Source organism: Lupinus angustifolius, chromosome LG03 (genome assembly GCF_001865875.1).
Source record: "Lupinus angustifolius cultivar Tanjil chromosome LG03, LupAngTanjil_v1.0, whole genome shotgun sequence".
In the NCBI taxonomy this organism is placed as follows: domain Eukaryota; kingdom Viridiplantae; phylum Streptophyta; class Magnoliopsida; order Fabales; family Fabaceae; genus Lupinus; species Lupinus angustifolius.
The window spans coordinates 17,855,324-17,875,236 of record NC_032011.1 but is presented as its reverse complement, the minus strand read 5'-3'; the positions used below and the strand labels follow the sequence as shown (position 1 = coordinate 17,875,236).

The following is a 19,913-nucleotide window of genomic DNA, read 5'->3' as shown; positions in this document are numbered from 1 at the left end:
GAGGCTAAGCGATAGCTTCCCAACTGAAGTTGAAGAATCAGAATAAGCACACTGAGCAATTTTGTTGTTCAGAATAGACATCAAACCAAGAGCGCTTTTATATCTTTGGAAAGAAATTCGTCAATCAAGCTGTGAAAATATCTTAGGTTATCACCTTCAACAATCATTTTCAAGAGCAATTTCAATAATGATCCATACACATAGTTCAAGTCTTCTTCCTCATATCAAATCATATTGTCATACCTAAATGTGTTTACAAAAAAATAAACAAATAGATGTAAAAAAAATGAAAAAGAAAAGAGTGTTTCTTTGTTGAATCCCCAATAGATACGTACACCAAGTATTATGGAAAAAATAGGGGAAATAAATGAACTTTGTCAAGGTGAAGACTTACTACTCTTATTCTCAATTATCCCAACTGAGGCAATTTTATGGAGAGGCTAAGCGATAGCTTCCCAACTGAAGTTGAAGAATCAGAATAAGCACACTGAGCAATTTTGTTGTTCAGAATAGACATCAAACCAAGAGCGCTTTTATATCTTTGGAAAGAAATTCGTCAATCAAGCTGTGAAAATATCTTAGGTTATCACCTTCAACAATCATTTTCAAGAGCAATTTCAATAATGATCCATACACATAGTTCAAGTCTTCTTCCTCATATCAAATCATATTGTCATACCTAAATGTGTTTACAAAAAAATAAACAAATAGATGTAAAAAAAATGAAAAAGAAAAGAGTGTTTCTTTGTTGAATCCCCAATAGATACGTACACCAAGTATTATGGAAAAAATAGGGGAAATAAATGAACTTTGTCAAGGTGAAGACTTACTACTCTTATTCTCAATTATCCCAACTGAGGCAATTTTATGGAGAGGCTAAGCGATAGCTTCCCAACTGAAGTTGAAGAATCAGAATAAGCACACTGAGCAATTTTGTTGTTCAGAATAGACATCAAACCAAGAGCGCTTTTATATCTTTGGAAAGAAATTCGTCAATCAAGCTGTGAAAATATCTTAGGTTATCACCTTCAACAATCATTTTCAAGAGCAATTTCAATAATGATCCATACACATAGTTCAAGTCTTCTTCCTCATATCAAATCATATTGTCATACCTAAATGTGTTTACAAAAAAATAAACAAATAGATGTAAAAAAAATGAAAAAGAAAAGAGTGTTTCTTTGTTGAATCCCCAATAGATACGTACACCAAGTATTATGGAAAAAATAGGGGAAATAAATGAACTTTGTCAAGGTGAAGACTTACTACTCTTATTCTCAATTATCCCAACTGAGGCAATTTTATGGAGAGGCTAAGCGATAGCTTCCCAACTGAAGTTGAAGAATCAGAATAAGCACACTGAGCAATTTTGTTGTTCAGAATAGACATCAAACCAAGAGCGCTTTTATATCTTTGGAAAGAAATTCGTCAATCAAGCTGTGAAAATATCTTAGGTTATCACCTTCAACAATCATTTTCAAGAGCAATTTCAATAATGATCCATACACATAGTTCAAGTCTTCTTCCTCATATCAAATCATATTGTCATACCTAAATGTGTTTACAAAAAAATAAACAAATAGATGTAAAAAAAATGAAAAAGAAAAGAGTGTTTCTTTGTTGAATCCCCAATAGATACGTACACCAAGTATTATGGAAAAAATAGGGGAAATAAATGAACTTTGTCAAGGTGAAGACTTACTACTCTTATTCTCAATTATCCCAACTGAGGCAATTTTATGGAGAGGCTAAGCGATAGCTTCCCAACTGAAGTTGAAGAATCAGAATAAGCACACTGAGCAATTTTGTTGTTCAGAATAGACATCAAACCAAGAGCGCTTTTATATCTTTGGAAAGAAATTCGTCAATCAAGCTGTGAAAATATCTTAGGTTATCACCTTCAACAATCATTTTCAAGAGCAATTTCAATAATGATCCATACACATAGTTCAAGTCTTCTTCCTCATATCAAATCATATTGTCATACCTAAATGTGTTTACAAAAAAATAAACAAATAGATGTAAAAAAAATGAAAAAGAAAAGAGTGTTTCTTTGTTGAATCCCCAATAGATACGTACACCAAGTATTATGGAAAAAATAGGGGAAATAAATGAACTTTGTCAAGGTGAAGACTTACTACTCTTATTCTCAATTATCCCAACTGAGGCAATTTTATGGAGAGGCTAAGCGATAGCTTCCCAACTGAAGTTGAAGAATCAGAATAAGCACACTGAGCAATTTTGTTGTTCAGAATAGACATCAAACCAAGAGCGCTTTTATATCTTTGGAAAGAAATTCGTCAATCAAGCTGTGAAAATATCTTAGGTTATCACCTTCAACAATCATTTTCAAGAGCAATTTCAATAATGATCCATACACATAGTTCAAGTCTTCTTCCTCATATCAAATCATATTGTCATACCTAAATGTGTTTACAAAAAAATAAACAAATAGATGTAAAAAAAATGAAAAAGAAAAGAGTGTTTCTTTGTTGAATCCCCAATAGATACGTACACCAAGTATTATGGAAAAAATAGGGGAAATAAATGAACTTTGTCAAGGTGAAGACTTACTACTCTTATTCTCAATTATCCCAACTGAGGCAATTTTATGGAGAGGCTAAGCGATAGCTTCCCAACTGAAGTTGAAGAATCAGAATAAGCACACTGAGCAATTTTGTTGTTCAGAATAGACATCAAACCAAGAGCGCTTTTATATCTTTGGAAAGAAATTCGTCAATCAAGCTGTGAAAATATCTTAGGTTATCACCTTCAACAATCATTTTCAAGAGCAATTTCAATAATGATCCATACACATAGTTCAAGTCTTCTTCCTCATATCAAATCATATTGTCATACCTAAATGTGTTTACAAAAAAATAAACAAATAGATGTAAAAAAAATGAAAAAGAAAAGAGTGTTTCTTTGTTGAATCCCCAATAGATACGTACACCAAGTATTATGGAAAAAATAGGGGAAATAAATGAACTTTGTCAAGGTGAAGACTTACTACTCTTATTCTCAATTATCCCAACTGAGGCAATTTTATGGAGAGGCTAAGCGATAGCTTCCCAACTGAAGTTGAAGAATCAGAATAAGCACACTGAGCAATTTTGTTGTTCAGAATAGACATCAAACCAAGAGCGCTTTTATATCTTTGGAAAGAAATTCGTCAATCAAGCTGTGAAAATATCTTAGGTTATCACCTTCAACAATCATTTTCAAGAGCAATTTCAATAATGATCCATACACATAGTTCAAGTCTTCTTCCTCATATCAAATCATATTGTCATACCTAAATGTGTTTACAAAAAAATAAACAAATAGATGTAAAAAAAATGAAAAAGAAAAGAGTGTTTCTTTGTTGAATCCCCAATAGATACGTACACCAAGTATTATGGAAAAAATAGGGGAAATAAATGAACTTTGTCAAGGTGAAGACTTACTACTCTTATTCTCAATTATCCCAACTGAGGCAATTTTATGGACTATATCACTGAGTCACTACCATTTATCCCTGAGGTATAGTGACTATTTATCCCCGAGGTCACGAGTTCGAGTCGTGGAAGGCTCCCCTGGGAGGGAATAAAATATTCTAGGGGATATTTAAGCTTGGAGGTGACACGCTCAGCATATTCATGGACCTGAGATGTCACATGTCAAGGCTGGAGTGTTACAAATAACACTCATAGCCTAAACACAAATCCACTTCCACATCATTATTATCACTACAACATCAACACTCATAACCTAAACATTTGTTGAGTTTGCATGATCACTATTTTTACTATTTATTTTTAAAGAGTTATTCATAAAATAAAGAGAATTAGAGACAATGTAATCATTCAAATGTCTTATGGCTTAAGCATTCTAGGATAATTTGCAAGGAATGATAGCATCTGGTATATCAAATTGGGGTAAGTTTAGTTTAATCCCATTTTCTCAAGTGAAAATTTCCTAAACCTAAAAAGTTGTGGCACTATTGAAGTTTCTTACCATATTTCTTTAAGGGAATAATGTATCTCCTGGTATAAGGAGATAATTCTCATCCTTAAACCAATTGCACAATGACAAATATCCCATCATTTTAATATCATTTATTTTTTTCCCATTTTTTATATTTCATATTTAAGAAGAGTCATTTTCTTCTCTCACTAGACACATAAGGGTTTTCATATGATCTCTTTCACTTTCACCTTCCCCTCATTCTTTCACTCATGTTCTCCACTTTAGCGAAAAACTCACGTTCTCCACTTTAGTGAAAAACTCACGTTCTCCACTTTCACCCTTCTCTTGTATAGTATGTATTAAGCTGCCAATTGCATTTCATGAAGTACTGCAGAATCAAAACATAAAAGAGATGTTAAAATAGAAGAGCATGATTCTAATACAATGCATTTCACATTGGACTTTCTTGTTGTTCTTTTAATTCTAGTCCTACTATTGAAGCTAAATTATTTGAACTGGCGAGTGTGGGTCTAAGATGTTATATTCAGTATTTTAAATTCCGATTGCGGTCGCAATTGAAGTAATGGTCGTGGTTATTGCGATTGTAGTTATTGCAGTCATTGCGATTCGGATTGCGACCGTTGTGGTGAAAATTATTTTGTGATTAAAAAATTATTTTTGAACTCGATGCGGCTAGATGAGATTGTGTTGCGGCCCAATGCAGTTACGTTGTCGCCCAATATGGTCGCACCATTTTGATTCAGAGTCACACCGCAATTGCGATGTGATGTGTTTACGGAAATCACTACAACTGTAATATTGCGACAGCTGGTTGTATTACTTACCTTGCACCATGAGCAACAATCAGAGTCTAACAATATTAAAATAAACTACACGTCCTACTTTTTGATAGGCTCTCACTAGTCCCCTTTTTAATGACCATTCACTTCTTTTGTTGAAACCTAAAGTTTTATCTTTTTAAAGGTTTTTCTCACATGAGTGAAAGAATGAGGGGAAGGTCAAAGTGAAGGAGATGGTATGGAAACTCTTATTTTTCTAGTGAGAGAAGAAAATTACTCTTCATAAAACTAAAATATAAAAAGTGGGAAAAAAAATAAAAAATATTAAAATGATGGGACATGTGTCATTGTATAATGTGTTTATGGATGAGAGTTATCACATTGCACCAGAAGATATATTATTCCCTTTCTCTAATTTTACTAATGACATGAAATAAAAAATTCGTCAGTCAAGCCGTGAAAATATCTTAGATTATCACCTTCAACAATCATTTTCAAGAGCAATTTCAATAATGATCCATACACATAGTTCAAGTCTTCTTCCTCATATCAAATCATATTGTCATACCTAAATGTGTTTACAAAAAAAATAAACAAATAGATGTAAAAAAAATGAAAAAGAAAAGAGTGTTTCTTTGTTGAATCCCCAATAGATACGTACACCAAGTATTATGGAAAAAATAGGGGAAATAAATGAACTTTGTCAAGGTGAAGACTTACTACTCTTATTCTCAATTATCCCAACTGAGGCAATTTTATGGAGAGGCTAAGCGATAGCTTCCCAACTGAAGTTGAAGAATCAGAATAAGCACACTGAGCAATTTTGTTGTTCAGAATAGACATCAAACCAAGAGCGCTTTTATATCTTTGGAAAGAAATTCGTCAATCAAGCTGTGAAAATATCTTAGGTTATCACCTTCAACAATCATTTTCAAGAGCAATTTCAATAATGATCCATACACATAGTTCAAGTCTTCTTCCTCATATCAAATCATATTGTCATACCTAAATGTGTTTACAAAAAAATAAACAAATAGATGTAAAAAAAATGAAAAAGAAAAGAGTGTTTCTTTGTTGAATCCCCAATAGATACGTACACCAAGTATTATGGAAAAAATAGGGGAAATAAATGAACTTTGTCAAGGTGAAGACTTACTACTCTTATTCTCAATTATCCAAACTGAGGCAATTTTATGGAGAGGCTAAGCGATAGCTTCCCAACTGAAGTTGAAGAATCAGAATAAGCACACTGAGCAATTTTGTTGTTCAGAATAGACATCAAACCAAGAGCGCTTTTATATCTTTGGAAAGAAACTCTTTACCAGCCTACATTGGCACAATATATTTGATTTTACTCATTCTCCTCAAAATGATACTAGGGTAGGTTGCATGGATTACTATTAAAAGAAAATGCATCTTTAAGCAAACTGAGACAATTTTTATCTGATTCCTCGTAGAATGAAAAAAATAATTAGTGGCTAATCATGCAGTCAATGGTGATCAACAAAAATTGCATTTCATTCAAGTTCATAAAAGTTGTAAAGTAGCAAATTTATAAATTTACCACCCAAAATAAAAATCACAAATGGTACACTAGAACATTGGTTTATCATTGTCATTTTTCCCACGTTCTAGATTATCCCGACCTATGTTCTTGGTTTATTCCTATCTAATTTTCCCATATTCTAGAAGTACATCGACATGTGCTATTAGTTTACCCTTATTTTTAAATTCCCATGTTCGAGTAGTATATTAACCTGCATTTTTGGTTTGTCCTTATTTTACAAAGTTCTGAAAGTACACTAACTTGCTTTCTTGGTGAATCATTGTCATCTTTTCTAAAGTTCCAAGAGTGAACATTCTTGGTTTATCTTTATCTTCTTCCTCAAGTTTCAACAATATATCGACCTATGTTTTTGGTTTATCCTTCTCTTCTTTTCTCATGTTTTGGTAGTACACGAAACTACATTCTTAGCTTATCTTTTTTCCCCCAAGTTTTGGCACTATACTAACTTCGTGTTGGTCTATCCTTCTTTTCTTCCCCTAGTTCGAGTAGTACAACGATCAATGTTATTGGCTTATCTTTAATTTCGTTTCCTATGTTCCAAAAGTATACCGACCTACGTTATTAGTCCACTTCCTCTTTTACCACACTTCAATAGGATATGAACTTGAAATGTGGTGATGTCATATGCTTTACCCAAAGAAAGTATGTACATTTGAACATGAAGTATTGTTAGGTAATTTCTCTCTACCATGACAAAATTAGTTACCACAATAATGTTCAAACTTATGTTGACTTGCTATCCGGTAAGTAAAAAGTAAAAAGATACAACTATAAATATCTAATTTTGTCCGACCCAAAAAAATTCAAAACTTTTTTCAAATGAAGTTATTTTTGAAAATAAAAGAAAAATTTATTATAAAATAATCAAAATCTAAAAACAAAAATAAATAATATAATACTTCAAAATATAGTAAATGGTTTTTTTTAAAGATAATCATATTTTGAATAGCATATAATAAGGTTACTGGTTGTCATTACATTGTTTGAAAATAAAGCAATAATTTTATCAAGTTTTTGAAAATTAGAGAACAATCTTATGAGTTTTAATTTCAAAGATGACATATTTCCTACCACTAAGCTTCTCTAGTCCAATTATAAATAGACCTCTAAGCTATCAATTGAAAACAGAGAAAAAAAACACTAGAAAATCTCAAAGGGATAGTTTGAAATCGTGTCACTTCTCTCTTCCTTTATTCATTGTTTTCCACAATTTCCATTCAAGCATAGTGATAAGATACATTTTCTTTTTATCATTTCTTTTTATTTATATGATTTTTTATTTTTTTATTTTAACTAATAGCGCCACAATGAAATGAGTCAAGAATTTGCTATTCTATAAATTCTGGAGATATCAATATTCTATACTACTATTCATCTTAAGAAGGGCTCTTTTTACCATTCATGTTTATAATAAGGATACTTATCGTTATAAGAAAAACATAAAAAACATTGTCATCATTTTTGCAATACTTCTGTCACAATAAAATTATAGTTATTAATGATTGGAAAACCGTCCGATTTCGTTTAGAAAATAGTGTTAGGTCGTAAGCTTTGGTCAGCTTAGCTTTTAATTTGAGCATGCTCCTGGGCAAATCTATAATTGAAACGGAACTATAAATTATGTAATAATAACATGGAAAAAATATTCACTTCAAAAATGAAAAAAAAATCATTTAATTCTAAACATAAATCTTCATCTATAATAAACATTTAAAGTATATAATCTTTTATTCTTAGAAAGGAAAAAAGAGAGTAAATATATAGAAATAAATTAAGCAGGATTAGGACGTGGATGCGAATTTAAATAAAATATTTCACCAAAATGCTACAACTAAGTTAGAAAAAACAGACTATTTCCTTAGTTGCAATATATTTCCTTTGTTAACAACTTTTTTGGATCATCTATTGGATTTTAATTGGGAAAACAAGGATAAAGGCAACAGGAATGTTAAATCTTTATTCAGTTTCAAATTATATCCTAGATTCTTGGGACCGACATTTGATAAGAGGAGTAGTCACATGACCCAAAATAACTTAGTTTTTTATTCAAAAGGTGAAGGAATATTTTTGTGATACCAAAAAATTATTTGGTAGAAATTTATATATCTGCATATATTACAGGGTTGAATTAACAAAACCTGTATGAAGTATTCCTTCAAAAATATCAAACTGACGAAAAGAATTAAGCAATACGACTTTGACAGATTCAAGAACAAATTCAGATACATAAACAAATCAAAGAAATAAATTACAAGTGGAAAATAATCATGCACTAAAGAGCTGAAAAAATTAAATTGTTAAACTGTATGACCAAGGACAAATTTTATTCAAGAACATTATTATGAAAACAAAATGACAGACTGAAATATAAAGCACTAGAAAATTGAAATGATGAAGGCAAGTACATAAAAACCATGGAGACATTAAATCATAATAACCCTAATCCCCAACTAAGGAAATCAAAGCTTGAGAGTTAAATCTATGTCCTCTGAGGCCTGAGGTGCACTAGGATTTTCAAGAGGGTTTCCAACACCAGAATGAGGTTGACCTTGAAAATGTGTCAAACCTTGGAGGTTATTGTATCTTGGTGGAATTGCACCATGACCCAAAGAACTACTAACGTTCATAAATTGGTGTCCATGGAGGGATGGGTTTGGGACATGTGGCCCTTGGTAGTGACCATAGCCAATGGATGAGTGGTAGGGTAAAGACATGCTAGGAATTTGAGCCATGGGGCGCTGAAATCGCACCCCATAGTAAAGGTGTGAGGGTGAATGTTGGTAGTTGTTTACCATGCTCGGATATGGACGAGTCGAAAAACTAGTATCGGACTGCAGACCATGTAATAATTTCTCCTTTTCTTTTTTCAACTGGCGTTCATGCTCATGCTTATGAGCATTTTGATGCCCCCCAAGTGCTTGGGAGCTTGAAAATTTTCTATCACAATATTGACAAACATACTTAAGTGGTGGATCTTCTTTAGGATCATCTCTATCATTGGAGGGCTCATAGGCTTTCTTTGAAGACTTCCATGATGATGATTCACCAACCACAGGGTTGCTACCAAGTCTGAGACACTGTGAACGTTTTGATTCAGCAACACCCGAAGTTGGTGCCTCATTCATCTTGCGCTTCATCTTTTTGTCCTCCATTGACATAATTGAGAGACCCTCACCAACCACAGAAAAGAAAATGTATAATTCGTGAAGAAAGTGTTGTGGTTTTAGGACAATAGAAGGAAGGTATTTATTGATAGAAAAGGAGAGCAAAAAAGGAAAATATGTGGGGGAGAAGCACGTAAGATCATAATACAGCCAAGAATTTTGTGAACTCAGATTTTCTTTTTAATTCCATCTTTGTTCCAACTAACTTCAGTGTCTCATACAAGATATCGCAATTATTGTAATATTTATTTCCCTACACATATATACTATATTGTTTTGATTTCATATTGTTTCCAAATTCATGGCTAATAGAAAATAGTAGGTGGCTAGGATCTAATTTTGAGTGTAAGCCAAATGTCTATAAACTTTAGCTAAATAATGAATTATTTTTTCACCAATCTTCGTATTATAATTAATCGCAATATATATATTGTATTATGTTATGTTATTAATAAATATTAATATTAATTTTTATATAAATTTTTAGCCTTGTTTATCATGAAGGAATAAAAATTAGGAAAATTATACTAAGATATATATGATGATAAATGTTAAAAATATATATTTAAAAATATCTGACAAATCACACAAAATAATAACAACAAAAACAAATAATATCATGTTATTTTATGTAATTTATCTATATAAAATAATTTTTCTATTTTATCAGATGAAAAAAATTTGTTTATATCCATTTTCCAAGTAAGGTATTTAAATATAAACATATTATAACTTTATTTTGTATAATCTTACTATGTATAATCTTACAGTTTATAAACTAAAAACACAATTTGTATCCTACATATTCTAACTACCATATACATTTTGAACTCTTTGTATTAATTGAATCATGATTTTTTCCATCATTGTTTTCTCAACAACTTTTTACATTCACTTTATAAATTATTAATCAATTTTTTGCCTTTCAAATAAAAATAAACAATTGATTCTGGATAATGACTACAATTTGAGTATAAAAAGGGTGTAATAAATGATTACTTATTTAAATATATAGTTGTATACAGTTGTCAGCTTCGTATATGATAATAGGTTACTTGATATAGGATAAGGATCTGTTGTCTCAAACATTGTCTCAGACCAATCATATTATGTTATGTTAGTTAAAAAAATTAAATATTTATAACTTTAACAATTTTGTTTCATTGTGATTGGTGAGAATCGTGATTGGGGACAACATATCCCCATGCACTTGATACAAGGCAACAAAACATAATTTACCAAAACCCAAGACTGGGAAAGAAAGAAATGCATAATGTATAATTGACTTTCTAAAACAAAGACATTTTGTTTCTATAAACGAACAATTCTATAAATATGTAGTGTATGCAAAGTTGCAAACAACCAAATTTCCAATTTCCTTTGGTTCTTTAACGCATTCTGATTCCTATGAATGATAAGTAATGCTAATAATATAATCTTTTTAGCACATTATATTCTTTAATATAGGCTGAATTTTATGTGAGATGTATTAATTTCATAGATTTACTTTCTATTCTGTGAACTGCATATGAAATTTATAAAGAAATAAAGAGAGTATTTAGAGACGCGTTACTAATATTTTTCTAAGCACTAATAAATTATGAAGAAGAAATAATTTTTTATACTATTTTCCTTACACATATTATTTTACAGCTATTTTAAAATCATCGATCTAAATAGATGTTTTTCTTTTGTATAGAAGAGAGACTATCTGCATCTGGATTGCCTTGCTGAATTCAGGTTCTACTGCAGCATAATTTGTATTTAACAATGTTCATTCAACATTGCTTTAATGTTGAACATGTTAAATATAAGGCAAGTGGAAATCAATAATGCTTGCTTCACTCAATGTGACAGATATTTGCTTGCTTCACTTAATGTTGTTGAATTATGACTCAAAGATTCAACACAATCAGTGAAGCGAGCGCTATTATTTATCACATATTCAATAATGTTTGTTTGAGTGAATGTTGTTAAAAGTAATAGATTCAACAACACTTATTTTAGTAAACATATATCTTTGCATATTTAAAACAAAACCTCATCAACAATAATACACATATTATTCAGTTTTTTATTACTCTTATTCTTCTTCTTAGCCAAAAGAATAAAAAAATATAACTCTCTTAAAGAAAAACATGTCACTAGGTCCGTTCATCTCTCAAATCCTAATGTCGTCACTCCCTTGGATGCAGTGTTGTTCCCTATCCTCTTCGACAAATCCAAGGTTGAAAATCACGACCTCCTTGACGGCACCTTCATTCCTTTCACCAACTTCTTCAGTGGTTTCTGCCCATGTGCTTTTCAAGACACCACCAAACCCATCCACCAACTCATCAAAACTTTCTTCATCAACTGTCGGGACATTGCTGATATTGAAGATCAACACACTGGGAAACACAGAAATACCAGTTTTAACTCTCCCATCTTTTTTGTTTCTCTCTTCAGAAAAATTATCTTTTATTAGTCATGGATGCCATATCTTTCATATGCCTAAAAGGCAAATCAAATAGGAGTCTCAATTTCTCTTGGTGCTTTGGCACTTTTTATAGAAGTTGGTGGGTGTCAATTCACTGACAATGACTAGGAGACATTGCTTAAAAATATAAGGTGTAATATTATCTTAATTTTTGAAGATTGAATGTGATTATTATGATACTAAATATAATCCATTTATTTCTTCAGTTAAGGACGTCAAGAAGTTCGTGGATTAGTCATTTACATTCTTACCATCTTCGTTCTTCGTATAATGTTCTAGCTCTTTCTCTAATTTATTTAGATTTAGTTATTTAATTCATTCTTTGTTTAACCTTCTATTTTTGGTGTATTCAATCGTATGTCATCTTGCCTATTATTACCAGTCATGTGTTTAAAGGAATGCCCCAAAGATCTTGTCTCATGGACATCAATGATTAATGGATATTGTAATGTAGGGAAAATTGAGATTTAACAACGCTATAGAAAATAAACATTTAGACATTTAATAATGCTTGCTTGAATGAATATTGTAAAAAATAGACATTTAATAGTGTTTACTGAAGTGATCATTATTGAATGTCCACTTTCTACTAAGCACTATAGCAAGTAGACATTCATTGAAGTGAGTGTAATTACAATAGTTAGGAATATGCTATGAACAAATGCCTGAAAGTGTAGAAGATGGGTGCAATTTTTATTTTTTAAATGCGTGAAACTATTTGAAAATGTTAATTTTGATGCATATGATAAAGATAACTATTAAATGTTATATTTGAAATGGTTGAAGACGTTAGAAGTGATTTATTTTTTGATTTTTTAAGACAATGCATGACAAGATTTATGGTAATGAATAAAATAATATGATAAAATAACATAGTATACTATATGATATGGTAATGTATGAAATGCAGTGTTCGAATGATTTACTTTTCTTTTTCATAAATGCATGCATGAAGGGATGAACGAATAAGTATATGAATTTTGAATGATGCATTTTTATTTTTAAATGCACGCGTGAATGAATAAGTCAATGAAAGTTTCAATGATGTACTTATTCAATGCATTTATGCATGGATAAATGAATAAGTCAATAAATATATGAGTGATGTGTGTGTTTTGAATGCATGAATGGATGCATAAATAAATTAATGTATACATGAATATAATAGGTGATGAAACAAAAAATACATGATGCATGCCTTTAGGGATGAGGACCCTATTTTGGGGCAAGATAACTTCATTATAAAATGAAAAAGGATATATCCTCTACACCATAAGAAAAATAACATATGTCACAAAGTTTATTAATAATGGTTTATAAGTGATATGTGTCAGTTTCTTGTGGTGTAGTAAGATTTGTAGAGGATTTCGTAGGTCAATATAAAATTATTGTTATAAAATATGGAGTGTCAAGGATATGTTGACAACTATCATATAGATACAATAACGCAGTGATATCTTGTACCACCCACACTTAGGTAATGATAATGTTACTTTATTTAAGAGACAAAAAGTTACAATTTATGATGCCAAATATAAATTGTGATGTATAAATTTTAAGGTGTGCTTCCCTGTCCTACACAAGGTATGCCTTACAGTATTTTGGAATGTAAGGTCACAACCATATGCAAGATACTAGGTATGTGTAAAGTTAACTTCATTAAAGTTCAATACTAATAAAGGTCATTTGACATCATTCAATCTCCTAATAAAGGAAACTAATATCATGGGCTAGAAACGAGAAGAGACTAGCTTCTCAAGTAGCTATGCGTAATATTAAGAACAATTTGGGTGATCCATCATGTTAATAGGAGTGAAACCCAATGTTCATACTGGCAAATCGAATTTTCATCATAGCTCAACCTAATGTCTAACACCCGAGTTTGGGGCATAAGTGAGTCAAAACTCAAGTATACATAAAGTATTAGTGTGTGATGAAGCAAATGAACCTTTATTGCAAAACAATGAAATACCACCCAAAAGCTGCAAAAGAGATGGTGAATGAGTATGTATAAATTATTAATTAAAGTAGAAAATAAAATTGGATAAATATTTAAAAAGGTAAAAAGTACTTAGATTCATGCAATTGATGACTTTGGGCCTTATTATCTTAGGACATGTATATTTAGTGGAGTTGTTAGTTGTTGCATCTCGAGTTTCGGTTAAACACTAGTGACACGACTTAGGAGAAGGGAGAATGGAAATTATACCCTATCTAATTGATTTGAAACTGTTACTATATTTTCGTGGTCAAAACATAGAAAACTCTCTATATTCTCAATCATGGAACATTTTAATTTGAAAAACTAGACTCGAGAGTCGATTACGAATTGTAAAAGGTAATAGCACCTCATCCGCCTCTATAAGATGATATCCTAACTAATTGCAGAGTCTAATTTCTACCCTAAAGTTGTTTGATTGTTTTTATTTATAAAGGAAAAAAAATTGTATCTTACAAGATTTTATTTTTCTTCTATGTATCTCAATTAACAATGAGAAATCAAGACTACATTGTTCTAGGTAGAAAATGATTTGTAAGTTGTAGCAATTTTTATTTATATAAAGATTGAGTGAGAAGAGAAAATTGTTAATTTTAGTCTATCATCCCACTTGAAGAGAGTGAAATAGCACAATATTGATCATGATAGCAAGATATTGATCACGACTGCAAGATATATATCATATAAGTTCTTCCAATCTTTAAATGTTTTTATTATATGGTTGAAAGGGACTCCAACATTTTTGTCATTTGTCTAGCCACTTCAAGAGAATGAAGTAGCAACCTTATGTCTAATACTATATCTCAAGTTAATGAAATGAAAGATATAATCTTAGTTGATACCACCTTTTAATTTTTTTTTAATATTTAATTAATTATTATTAAAAAGTTATATTACTGACATGATCATTCTTTAAATATCATCATTTAGTTTTTTTGTTTAAAATAAAAGATGTATTATTATTATTATTATGAAGAACAAAAGTTATTAATTAATTAATTAATTAATTATTACTATATATAAATAAATAATTACTAATATAAACAAATGGAATTATTACTACAAATAAAAGGAATTATTATTAAAAAGGGAAAAAACAAAGATAAATAAAAAATATAGAAAGAATTACCAAGTGTGAGGGTGCCTACATGGCAACTACTAGTTAGGGAAACGCTTGAAAATTCATCATGACACACAAAATATAGATTTTGATCACAACAAATAATATATTTCATGGGACAAAAAATATTCTCCCCTATTTATAGGAAAATCTAAACATATGGTTTTTTTAAAATGACATCCCTCTATTCATGAATCTATTAAAACCATTTAAATTCAAATATTCGATACATGTTTTCTAAATGACATTCCTCCATTAATAAGTCCATTATGGCTCATTAAATTTAATTTATAATAGCATATTAAATTATATTTTTTATTAATTTAAAATTCAAAAAAGAATTTACTAGTAGTTAAAAGACTTCTTCACCATTAATTTGGATTTGAATATTTGAATGAGGGCAAAAACAGTTCTCGTACAACGCTTTTTGCAACAAATAATTTTCATGATTTTACAAAGCCATAAAACTCATTGTAATGTCCGTAAAAATAATGATTTAACTTTACAAAACCAAAAAATAACCAAAATGTTCTTATTTCTTTTTAAATTTGTTTTTACAAAAAGGTGTCTGACCAAGTTGAATGTTCAAATGTTTCAATCCAATATATGGACGTCTCAGATTTTGGATACAACACAATAGTGTTTCTCACCATGATCATGTTGTGTTCCTCATAGTAATGTATATCTTCGTTTATTGTCTTTGACAGATCTTGTCCAGCCAACACGTCATTCACCGTCCTTTGTTACAATCCAAAGTTATCAGTTTCATCGAACTCCTCACCATGAATGTGGTGTCTGAGTTAAGAGCTATCTACCAATTCACTCTTATTCAAATTATAGGTGCAGTGGAAGCGACCGTTGTACAATGTTGGACACAAAGAAACAATTAAAGGGAATGATAATAAATAGAAGAAAAGAAGGCAAAGTATTTCTTAACGATGTTTCACCAATTGTGCTTTGGTTCCTGGAGCCTTGAGTGACTATTATTAGAGAATAATATTATAACTTCCTGTAAACCCATTGGCCCAAGGCTAATATGTTGTTTCTAATTGATGCAAGTTATAACAATATGCTTGAGTCTAATATAGGTTTGATCTCTATACTCTACTTCAATCCTAGGTAATCTTAGGATTTTTATAATAATATATTAAATCAGTCAGGTTATCATCCGAAGTATTCCGATGTTTAAAATTCGGTGTTGTAAAAAGCTACTCAATATTCCACTTGGTTTTCTAAGTCCTTTAAATATTCAGAAAGATGATGTATTGAATACTCAATCATGATGAGAGAGAGAGAGTCTTGGAAAGATTGGGGCAAAAGGAAATCATCCATTGATAAAGGTACATATACGATAGGGAGAAGTGATAGCCAAAGGAGAAGGGGAAGTTTTATCCCTAGAGTTACTTCAAAACCTTGCAATCTTTGTATTCAACATTTTTCTTCGCAAATTTTCCCGACAACTACGGTGTAGCCGAGATGTGGGGTTTTTTCTTGAAGTATGGTAATGTGGGAGAAGTATTTATACCTCAAAAAAGAGACAAAACGGGTGACAAGATTGGTTTTGTAAGATTCAAAAGTGTCCATGATGAAGAGCGTTTTAAAAATCATTACGAAACCTGTGGATTAGTAACTTTAAAGTAAGGATAAACAGACTAAGATATGGAAGACAAGAAGATTGTAAAGGTGATATTAGTGGAGGTAATCGACCTATCATGAAAAAGTTGGCCACCTCAAAATCCTTGCAATTGAAAGGCCAGAAGAAGATGACGCATTCATCTTTGAAAGATGCGCTAATAAAAGGAAAAGTTGATAATGGAGAGGCTTAGGAGATTGTATGCAAATGATTAGTTTATGAAGTGCCCGAGGAGTCAATTAATAAATTCATGGTGTGTTTTGGCGAAATAAGGGAAGGGGAAGACAACCAGAAAACTCAGAAACTTTTATTCATGGAAGGCATTTTCTCTATCATGGCAACCCCCTTGGGTGGAAGAAGGGTTTTACTAAGAGGTCAGAAAGAGGAGGACTATGACAGACTAAAAGAGAAAAAAAGGCTTGGTGTTCATCTCTCTTTGTGGACATAAGGTCGTGGTCCCTAGAGGAAAGGTTTATTGATAGAGTTATGTGGGTTAGGTTCTATGGTGCACCTATTCAAGCCTGGTTGAAGGGTTTCTTCCACTTGGTTTCTCAGAAGTTGGATCATTTCATTAAAGTGGATGATTCAAACCTCAATCTGGATAATCTGTAATTTGGTAGGTTTTTGATGCTTACTCAAAAAATAGAAGGGATTGACATTTTGGTTTAAGTGAAGATAGGGAAGTTGTTGTATGATATCAGATTGGTAGAGGAAGTCTCACCTTTACCTCTTGTGAATTCGAAATCTATGGTCGAAGAAGACGTGGAAGAGGGAGAAATAAAGGATGAAGAGGAATGGCAAAATCATAATCAGAATTGGGCCGAAGCAGATCATTCCATTGAGGAAGATGATGACATGGCATTGTCGAGGAAAGAGAAAAAAATCATGGGGAGTATAGAAAGTGTCCCTAAGGATAAGTTGTATGTGGACTCCCTTTCGGAAGTGGTGGTTGAGGGTCACAATCAACTAGCAGAGTTGGAAGAGGGTGAGCTGAAAAAGGTAGACTCAATCTTTGTGGTTCCTGAAAGTATTCTACCAATCTCCCCTTTTAGTGTTTCAGAGGAAAGAGAAGTGTTAAATGCTTTTCTTGGTCAGAAGGGTGTGGAGAATGAGGAGATTATGGGGGATAGGAAAGTTAAAAAAGTTTCAAAAAAGGTGAAAAAGAGAGACGAGTTGAATTGTAGGCCGTTGGGTTCTCTAAACCGGCCTAGAAAGTTACTTAAGTAGGCTGGATATAGGGTGAAGGATTAAAACGTCAGAATGGATGGAAAAGGGGTGAGCCTTCTCTCGGAAAACTCAGGCCCTCTTAGGGGTCTTTCTTTGATAAAAAATAGAGACAAAAAGAAGTTGTGAAGGAGAAGAATCATCAGCAGAGTGTAGTAGAAGTTAAAAGGGCTGAGGGGATGTCTCTCAACAAGGGAAAAAAATTCCAAGTCAAGGGATGATTGAGTTTCATGACAAAGGTGGAACAGTGGTTCGTGTTGAGAAGCAAGAAGGAAGTAAATCCATCAGTAACGCAATCACGGATTCTAATGTGATATGTGTTAATTCCCTCCATCTCAAGGATAATGCTCAATCCGCTGGGAAGCTTTGGCAGATAGGGAAGAAAATTGGAGTTTCTTTCAAATGGGAAGATTGGATGATGGTGGAGAGGATTTCGGAGATGGAAGCTCGTGATAGGGTTGGTGGCTCAAAATCCAATCAAGGGGAGAAAGAGGTTATCCAATGAATTGTCTCTCTCTGAATGTTAGGGGGTTGAGGAGTAGTGTTAAGAGAAGGGAATTGAGAAGGATGGTTTTATCTAATAAAATGGATTTTCTTGGGTTACAGGACACGAAGATGGAGGCTTGTGATACTTTTATGTGTCAGGATATTTGGGGCAACTCCGAGTTTGATTAAGGATACTCTAACTCTGTAGGGAGGTCGAGTGGTATCATTTCTATTTGGGATTCTACTGTTTTTTTTTAAAATTAAATTGTGTTAGAGGTGTTGGTTTCTTAGCTATTCACGAAATTTGGGTGTCAGGTGAGGTAAAATGTTGCCTTGTGAATGTCTACTCACCGTGTCAATTGAGAGGTAAAAGACAACTTTGGGAAGATCTCCTTGTGTTTAAAAACAACTTGGGGGTTAACAGATGGTGTTGTTTTGGTGATATTAATGCAACCAGGGATAGTTTTGAAAGAAAGGGTGGTTCACGATTTAACAGTCTCAAGGAAATACATGAATTTGATATGTAGATTTCTGATATGAAACTTCTTGATCTTTCACTCATTGGCATGAATTTTTCTAGGTTTCAACCTGGAGGAGATTGTATGAGTCGTTTGGACCGGTTTCTGCTTTCTGAAGAATGGATTGTGACTTGGCCCGAGTTGTCCCAGTGGACTCTCAACAAGGATTTCTTTGATCATTGCCTTATCATACTTAAAAATCATTCCATTCACAAAGGTCCTTATCCTTTCAAATTCATTAATGCTTGGATTTCTCAGGATGGATTAGCTGAAGTGATCAGCAATGCGTGGTCCGAACCAATGGATAAGGAGAAGTTTGAGTTCTGTATTTGAACCATCATTTTTATCTTCTGATATAACATTTGTTCTTCTACGCTTCTTGTCCTTCTTTCTTTTGAAAGTATGATGCTTTTGTAGGGCTGGACAAGCACATTTTAGATGATCTGGTTTTCTGCATATTGAGCATGTAGATTTTTGCGTTGATGTTCAGGCTTCACTATTTGTTGTAGACCTTTGTACTTCTTTGGCTCTATGTATCCTTTCTAGAGTGTCCCAAATTTCTTTCGACGTTTTGCAACTTGACACTAAGGAATTCTTTTTCTTCTAGAGCCGACACAAGAATGTTCTTGTGTTCATCATTCTATGAAGATTTTGGCTTTACTGCCCTTACATTGTTGATAACAGTGAAGGGTTCATATGGTCCTTCTTCAATTGCATTCCATATATCCAAGTCTTGAGACTCTATGAAGATTCTCATTCTGATTTTCCAAAAGTCATATCACCTTCCAACAAAGCTTGGAGGGCGGTTGATGTTGGAACCTATTCCTAGGAATGATCTTGAGGCCATCTTTGATATAGGATCGGATTTGAGAATATCTTACTCAAAAATAGCTCTGGTGCCAATTTTAAGACTGAGATTGCAACTAAGAAGGGGGGGGGGGGGGAATTAGTTGACTTAAAATTATGGCCACTTTT

The 19,913-nt window shown here is 32.1% G+C and overlaps 1 protein-coding gene across 1 annotated transcript; it reads right to left on the bottom strand.

The window, feature by feature from the left end:
- On the bottom strand, positions 8,702 to 9,511 carry LOC109342595 (zinc finger protein 3-like). The gene has a single exon (XM_019580546.1). It carries the CDS (start codon positions 9,471 to 9,473, stop codon positions 8,775 to 8,777), a length of 699 nt encoding a protein of 232 aa, XP_019436091.1. The 5' UTR covers positions 9,474 to 9,511; the 3' UTR covers positions 8,702 to 8,774.

What these genes read in the sequence shown, in the direction of transcription:
- LOC109342595 (XM_019580546.1), bottom strand. Translation starts at nt 9,473, where the DNA reads ATGTCAATGGAGGACAAAAAGATGAAGCGCAAGATGAATGAGGCACCA.